At 35.4% G+C, this 9270-nt stretch overlaps 1 protein-coding gene across 1 annotated transcript in view; it reads right to left on the reverse strand.

Moving 5' to 3' along the window:
* The window catches only part of LOC147000026 (vomeronasal type-2 receptor 116-like), a 6754-nt gene extending 3951 nt beyond the window's left edge, over positions 1-2803 (reverse strand). Inside the window, 3 exon segments of the mRNA XM_085834367.1 lie at positions 201-425; positions 1252-2054; positions 2497-2803. Of these exon segments, the coding sequence (XP_085690493.1) occupies positions 201-425; positions 1252-2054; positions 2497-2803 (1335 nt within the window).
* Between the last annotated feature and the right edge of the window lie 6467 nt (positions 2804-9270).

A 9270-nucleotide genomic window follows, 5' to 3' on the forward strand; every position in this document is an offset into this window, starting at 1 on the left:
ACAATTTGGGTACTATTGAACATGGAATTCAGAGGCCATTGATCCATCGATTACCAGATATACTTGAAGTTGAGCATTATCAAAGTTTGATTATTGTAACTTTGGATGGTCTTTTGCAAAAGTAGCAATTGGTCTTAAACACACAATCTCATATTTAAAAATCTATATATCCTGAAAAATAAAAATTATGGTATACCCACTGATGTTCCTCCCATGGCCCATTCCAAATCATCAGATATATGAAGTTGTTGACTCTTTGGAAAACAAGGTATATAGCTTCCTATTTTCACTTTTAATCCAAGGCCTTGTGGAAAATTCCAAATGATGAAAATATCATACTCTGTACACTGATTTTCCCTATGCTTCATGTTCACCAGTTCTCCAACAGGGTTCGTAAATACCCTGGTTTTCATCAAGAAAGACATCTAGAAGAGATTCATGCTTCCAATATCAATAAAGCATAACAATAAAGGTAACGCAAAATTGAGAATTCCCTAATTTCTTAATGACTTTCAGAAAAAACAGCTGTATTGAAATAAACGTGTGTAGAAAAAAACAGTATAACTCATTGATAAATGAAAATTTATATACTTCATATAAATGATAGATGATAAATTGTGCTAGAAAAAATGATTACTAGTAAATAAGTAACACAGTGCATGAGTGTGAGTGTGTATGTGTCTGTCTGTCTATGTGAGTGTCTGTGTGAAGATTCTTGTCAAAAATACTTTTTTAAAAAATGAAACAGTATATGAGAGACTGAAGGGGAAGTCTGAATACCTGGCAATTGTGAAAATAAACAAATCATTTTCATGTACATATAGTATATTCATATATTAAACGTAAACTTAATAAAACGTACAGTCTTAGTCATTTATGTTATTGTAAATTGTTAATGTAAATGACTAAATAATAAGCACAGCACATGAATCAATTTCTAAGAAACTATTCTTTAGCCAAACATTCCAGTCTAGCCATCACTTAGGATTTTATGATAAAACTCTTGGCTCCTATTCTAAATTTTGAACTCATTTAGTGAAATGTGAGACACCTTGTCACAAAAGTCACTGATATTCATAAAAATATATTGCCTCCTATTAAATATTATATTTTTGCATGATATTCATCCATGTAAAAGGTTTATTAGAGAGTTTAAAGAATAATCACAAACAAATGTACAGTTGTTCCTCTGGGTCCATTTAAAAGATCACATTGATATATCTAAGCATAATGAAATGTAAGAAACTTTACCTGCTGACAAGCAGTGAAATGTCTTTTGTGTTCTGCCTTTTTCTGAGACTCTACTTGTTGAAGAATGTGTTCATGGTAGGTGTGGGCCGCAGCATAAACAGCATTGTACAGATTGTAACCTTCATCACTCATGGCCATATCATAGCTGTGCAGTGCTGTCCATTCCAATGTGTTGTTGAATGTCATATGATCCATTTTAATGCTGTTCTTAGAGATTGAACAATTAAAATAATTCCATTCCAGTATAGTATAAGAAATATTTTTTAGGTACTTGGCAGTTTTCTTTGTTTGCATAAAATTCCTAAATTTAGGAATCTCAGCTCTGTGGTGTGCAAAATTAATAGAACCATGGAAGAGATTAAGGGTGAATTCTTTTTTATGTGTGATGACATCCCATTGTGAGGTTGTGATCCAGATTCTCTGAGCACCTAAATCTTCCTATCTTCTAAAGCTGACTTCTAGAGTAGAGTTCATTTCACCATAAATGATAACAACATTTGCTGAAGATGTCATAATTTGCTTATCATATATTGTAGACCTTGTCATATATATCTGCATGTATTCTGGAATCATATTAACAAAAGCTAAACAGATCCCATGCCTTTGGCTCTCTTCTCTTAAATCTGAGAGAAACTGAATACCCTGATCATCATCTGAGATGACCAGTCCAATCCAAGTCCATCTAAAATGAAACATCAAGGAGACCATGCCATGTGATAAATGTGTGTCCTTGGTGGCTACCTGATGGACGTGGGGCAGCCGGTCATGGTCGCGTAAGTTAGGATTAAATGGTCCAAAGAAAACTTAAAGGATGTAGAAGACAGGATGAAACTTCCAGTGAGGAATATGATTATTAGGATATTTGGACTCATATACATGTAATGCTACTCACCTTCCAGAACTCTAGATAAGAACAGTAAGATTGTACTATACACATCATGTATTATTCCTATTAGATTCTAGACTATTCCTGACAAGTCTAAAATTCCTAGAACACAATTTTACCTGTATGCACAGTACATCTATGAACTGATTATTTAATTTGTATATACACATACACACACACACACACACACACACACACACACATATATATATATATATATATATATATATATATTTATATATAATGTGTATGTATGTGTGTGTATTTGTGTAGCAGCACACCCACAAATGCATTCTTTCCAAGTTTTCTTGTAGGCACCTGTAAATGTAATTTAATGTTCTTAACAATTTCAGTGTCACAATTTCTTACCAGTGGCATTGAAGAATGCATTGCCAGTTTTAAGGATGTTTTCCATGATGATCCTGTCAGACCTATCATACATGAATCATCTAGATAACAGAAATAATTAACAAAATTCATATATCCATCTATTTGTTTATATTCATGATCCAGATTATTCAATAAATCATGACAGTTTCCACCAATGATGGAGAAGATCAAAGTCATGTTGGGTAAAAGGTAAGGATTCTTGTTGATCTCATTGGTAGCAAAAGACATTACCAGAAGAAGCTCATATTTACTTGCTGCAATTCTAAAACAAGGCATAGTGATGATAAGGGAGGTGTTTGAAATATGAAATTTCAAATACTGTAAGATTTGTAATATGAGATATGTTAAATCTGCCTCCCAGGTGCAGGGATTAAAGGAGTGAGCCACCAATGCCCGGCCAGACTAATTATTTTAGGATATATTTTATTTAATTTTATTTATCCATTTCAAGATATATATACAAAATGACACGTTATATCATATGACCAGAATATTATCCTTTAGGGTGTTGTACACATCTACTTAATGTTACCTTTTAGTGTGTTCTTACTATTTCTATTTTTAAAAAAAATTTCAACACTCATTCCTTCATAATCTGCAGCCACAAATAATAACATCTCACTCTTTGGACCTCAGACCTAAAACCCACATTGAGAACAGGTTCTTTTCCACAAGAATTACTATGATTCTCCTAGATTTATCTTTTCAGACCTCAGATGTAGAGATTAAATCCAGAATTTTACCTAGGTATCCAGGGCACATGACATAGGATGAGTGGAAAGGAATTGTGAATATATATTAACTACTAAATAATAATAAAATTACTGAGTAATTAATAGAAATATTGACCTTGTATCTGATAGTGATAATAAACCTAATCTGAGCTTGTGCATTTGTGTAATTGGATAAAAAGATTATTCTGATACCAGAATATAAGACTAGCATTGTTTTTCCACATTCAGTATCAAATTCAGGATTGCAGGAAGAGGCTCATTTAAAGAGTATTTTATAAAGCAAAGTTTAAGTATATTCACAAATATATAAGTAATGTTATATATTTAACCAGGTATAGTAGACCAACCCATACACAAATATTTCAATGAAACAATGCATGTTCATCTGTTGGAAACCCGAATTAGGTAACACTTTTATGAAAGCATTTAGATGCATGATCATATTGAGGCGTGGGCAGACAATTGAATATAGGCAGTGATGCCGTCTCTTCATATTGAGTTCTAGACAAAGGAGGGAATTGTGAATTCAAGGCAGATGAAAACATATCTTTCAACATATATTATCAAAAAAGCCTCACAGAGAGAATCTAGAACTTCACATTGTCCAGCACTGTGAACTTGAGTATAATTGCACTAAAACTATACTAAACTGTGACACATTTCAAAGTATAAAATAGTTATTGATATAAAAATTCATTTTCAGGGGTTCTTCAAGTTACATGGTGAGGACGAGAACAGAACCCACAGTTTGTATATACAGCTAAATATTTCAAACGATTGACATTGATACATTAAATAAAGTTAATGGCTTACCTAAAATTTGAAAATAAATTAAAAATAATTACCATTAGTATAAGATTTTTCAGTTGCCCAAAGGTAAAAATGACACTCCCTTTGCAAATCTCCATCATTATCTTCACTATTCTTTATCCTCCAAAAGCAACTGGGTTCAGTCAAACAGCACAGGATGAGAGAAAACTTCAGAAACAAAAATGAAATAGTGAAAGCACAGACCTTCTTCATGTCTGCTAGGATCTAAGATGGAGCTGTTGTGAAATCCGTTTCTGATGTAGAAAGACATCACACACACAGTTACACCTATGTGTCTGTATTAAGGCTACTTCTGTCTGGAGATCCACTTATTATATTCGCAGTTCCTTTCCATTCCTCCTATGTCAGGCTCCCTACAGACATAGGGAAAATTCTGGCCTCAGGCTCTACATCTGAGGACTGAAAACTTTTCATCAACATATTTTTGAAAACATGTTTTGAGATCATGTTTTCTACCCTCAGGGCCCATGACTGCATTCATGTGCATAGCATAAATCCCAAGGACAATCTTCTCCTGCATGGCTCAGATGAGACTGTGTGTCAACAGCCATTATGTACGAACACAATGGATTTCATCAGAAGTTCCATACTGTAACAGAAGTTGAGAAGGTCATTAAAAGTTCCATATCACTCAGATGCTGCGTTTAATCATGGAACATTATGTAACACATTGTCAAGTTTAGGGAAGGGTAGTCTCACATGCACCATTGAGCCTGGAGTTGACCATGCTCTCTGTTGTTCATATACTATTGTATGCCACTCATGTTTACAAAATCTCCTCAAAATTCCTGTGATTCCTGCCATCTTTAGAACATGTCAATATGCTAATTCCAAAAATGCCTGGGTTTTTAAAGATTTAACACCCATCCTGTCCAATATCAATACCTGTGCAGACATTCACTGATATGCTGATCTCTTTCCTGATAATCAGTGCCTGGCAGTCAATGACATTTAATGAAATATTTCTTTGAATGATGTTTGCTCACACCTCATTAAGAAGTTAGAGACTAATTTCATATATTTTGCTCAAAGTAAAGAAGTTAGGTGACATTTAAGAGATAAAATTTTATTGCTAGTGTTAGCATATACCTCATACTTTTCATTTATTTCTACTTGGCATTTGGTTTGAAATATTTCTATCTTGGATTAAATTTAACAACACAGATGTATGTCTGTTAAGCTAATTTATGTAATTTGGATAGATTCCAATGAGTGACAAAGGTGAAGCATTTATTTGATTTGTAATTTTTAAACTACCTTATACTTTTGTTCATATCCACAATGAATTAAGTGAGTCTTAAACTCCATTTTTTGGAATGGTTGGCATATCACTGAATTATAATGAAATCCTGCTATGGAATTTATTTTACTATCTTTGTTAATATGAATAAACATTTGTTTTATACTTCGGTTGAATTACAACAATTTCAGTGTACATTTGTTTCAGTACATTTGCAAAATTGTAGATTGGTAAATTAAGTGTTCTGATGTAATATCCTATAGTTGCTATATACCTGGTGCTAATACCATATCAAATTAACTGGGAATGTGCATGGAGGCTGACTCTTTACTTCTCTGTGACTGATATTGAAATGCCATCCTGGGCTGTGGCCGTCTTTTAGAAGTCATATGGTCCACATGAGCAATGGACCACGATCCATACCATACTCATTACAACAAGACTACAGGTCAAACATTTAGGTCTTTAATAATCTTGAATTTGGATTTGCCCAGATTTAGAGGTGAGGCTCCATGTGCTTTTCTGCAGAGACATCCTCCATGTTGCTTGGAACACAAATAGTATTTCTTAAAATCTCTTTTCGTTTTGCCTAAAGCTCATGTTATAGACTTGATTTGGAGGAAAGAGGGCAGAGCACACATCATCGTGTCCTTCCTGATTATCAAGGGACTCTTTGGTTTCTATTTTCCTTTATGTTGTTCTGTTGGTTGGCAATCTTAACCTATCCACTACAGTATTTTATGTGTTTATAAAACAAAGTTTTCTTCTATGTCTTACAGATGATATTCCATAACTTCATTCCAGTTTCTTGTCCCTTTATTTCTTGTCCAAATCAGATATCTGATTCCATGTCATGCTATGTGGAACATGTGATGGCCTCTTATCCTATTTTCATGTCAGAGAATAATCTTAGAAGGGTTGCTGTTGTATTTTCTTTATTTTGATGTCATTTATTATTAAACCATTCTTATCCTGTTTTTCCCCATTAATCAGATACTGATTTGTGATTCTTCAATCTCTTGAAACAAGGTTTAATATGGCACATAAGTATGATTAATATAAATTATTGAAGTACTTTTGAGTATCTGCACTCATCAATCTACATGGATGGAAAGACATCCTCTTTCATGAATTACATATGCAATAGCAAAGATGTCATTCATGAACCGCAGATATTTGCAAGGCAATGTGATGCCCACTATACATCTATGCACCAACAAATATAATTTCAGTTTCTTCATTATAAATAACATCTCAGTCTATTATAATTTAATGATTTTTATAGAAAATTCAACTTATTCTAATGAAACTACATCTGACATGTTATAGCTTTTTTAGACACAGGATTTTTAACCCAATGCATCATAATTGGCATCACATATTACTTCACTAACACTCAACGTACATGCAGGAATGCTGATGGTGATTCTTCCAAGGTGTCCCCTAAAATCCCTTAATCCATAGAACTTAGCTTACAATAAAGGGTCCAATTTCCCTTCCAATCTTCATTGTCCCATATACATAACTATACTAATATTGAATACCCAAAAAAAGAATTTCAATATTACATAACAATTACACCTGAAGAACATCTGTCATCTGAACTTATGAAAGCAGGGTTTACTTTCCACCCCTACCAACCTACCTGGCTGACAGGAGATCTTCCATAATTAAGAACATAGGTGAGCCCTTCGGCTGAATACTCATTTCATTTGGGACCTCCACAAACCTAAGCACATGAGGTATCTATCGAGCTCTTCTTGAATACTATTGTCTTTCCAGTTTGCATCTCCAACTGTAACTATTGAAGATCAATATGCCTTCCCCAGACCCGAAAGCCAACGTGGCTCCTATTAGATCTTTCTAAATCAGAGACAGTGGGATATGATGGTTGCACAAAGTAAAGATGTTTAAGGCATGCTTTAACCAGATTAAGCACTTCCTGACTCCCAGGAGGACTCCTGGAATCCAGGTCACACTACACTATTTGTATCCAAAGAGTACTGACCGAGTCCCAGATACCCAGGCAAGTTAACAACAGAAATGACCAGATGGTGAAAGAAAAATAAAAGGACATAACCAACAGAGGTCAATGTAATTTGGCATTATCAGAACCGAGTTTTCCTAACCTGGATATTTAAACACTCATGAAGAGCATGATTTTGAGCTAAAATTGCATCACATGAAGATGACAAATACCTTTAATAAGGATAAATTAACACCTTTAAAGAAATACAGAAAACCACAGGCTAACAGGTAGAAGCCCTTAGAAAGGAGACAAATAATTCACTTGAAGACAGGCAATAAAATATAATTTAAAAGATGTTGGAATGGTACAAAACAGGCTAACACCGAAAAATGGGAAAAGAAACAACAAAAACATTTAAACCTCTTCTGCACCTTCATCAGACTCCAGACACATACAGGAAAGCTTCCCTTACACCACCCATCTTCCCTGATCTCTGACACCCCTGCACAAGGCCAAGTTTCACTCAGCAGCATGAGAGCCCAGAACTACATCCTTTCCCCTATGAACTCTCCACCCACCTTCATGTGATCTAAGGCTCCTGAAACAAAAATTACTGGAAGTCTGAAAACAATTTTTTTTTTGCTGTTGTTGATGATGTTGTTATTTTTCTTTTTTATTAGGTATTTTATTTATCTTTCAAATGCTATCCTGACAGTCCCCTGTACCCTCCCCCTGCCGGGCTCCGCAACCCACCCATTCCTGCTTCCTGGCCCGGGCATTCTCCCTGGACTGAGGCATATAATCTTCCCAAAACCAAGGGCGTCTCCTCCCATTGATGGCCTACTAGGCCATCCACTGCTACATATGCAACTAGAGACAAAAGCTCTGGTGGGGGAGAGAGGGGCAATGGCTAGATCATATTGTTGTTCCTCCTATAGGGTTGCAGGTTCCTTTAGCTCCTTGGGTGCTTTCTCTAGTTCCTTCATTAAGAGCTCTGTGTACCATTCAATAGATGACTGTGAGCATCCACATCTGTATTTGCCAGACACTGGCAGAGCCTCCCAAGAGACAGCTGTATCAGGGTCCTGTCAGCAAAATCTTGCTGGCATAAGCAATAGTGTCTGGGTTTAGTTGTTGTTTATTGGATGGATCGCTGAGTGGGGCAGTCTATGGATGGTCGGTCCTTCCTTCTGTCTCTGCTCTGACCTTTGTCTCTGTAACTCCTTCCATGGGTATTTTATTCCCCCTTAGAAGGGGAAGGAACAAAGTATCCACACTTTGGTCTTCCTACTTCTTGAGTCTCATGCGTTTTACAAATTGTATCTTGGGTATTTTAAGTTTCTGGGTTAATATCCACTTATCAGTGAGTACATATCATGTGTGCTCTTTTGTGATTGGGTTACCTCACTCAGGATGATGGATCTCATCTATTTGCCTAATACTTTCATAAATTCATTGTTTTTATTTGCTGAGTAGTACTCCAATGGGTAAATGTACCAAATTTTCCATTCCTCTGTTGAGGGACATCTGGGTTCTTTACCGATTCTGGCTATTATAAATGATGATCTTATTAACATAATGGAGCATGTGTCCCTATTGAACGTTAGAACACCTACTGGGTTTATGCCCAGGAGAGTTATTGCTGGATCTACCAGTAGTACTATGTCCCATTTTCTGAAGAACAGCCAGACTGATTTCCAGAGTAGTTTACGAGCTTGCAATCACATCAGAAATGGAGGAGTTTTCCGCTTTCTCCTCATACTCACCAGGAACTGCTATAACTTGAATTTTTCATCTTAGGCATTCTGACTGATGTGAGGTGGAATTTCAGGGATGTTTTGAATTGCATTTCCCTGATGATGAAGAATATTGAACATTTTGTCAGGTATTTCTCAGCCATTCAGTATTCCTCAGTTGGGAATTCTTTGTTTAACTCTATACCCCATCCTTTAGTATGGTTATTTGATTT

The sequence above is a fragment of the Mus caroli genome, unplaced genomic scaffold (assembly GCF_978045245.1).
Source record: "Mus caroli unplaced genomic scaffold, Mus_caroli_1 scaffold_22, whole genome shotgun sequence".
NCBI lineage: Eukaryota > Metazoa > Chordata > Mammalia > Rodentia > Muridae > Mus > Mus caroli.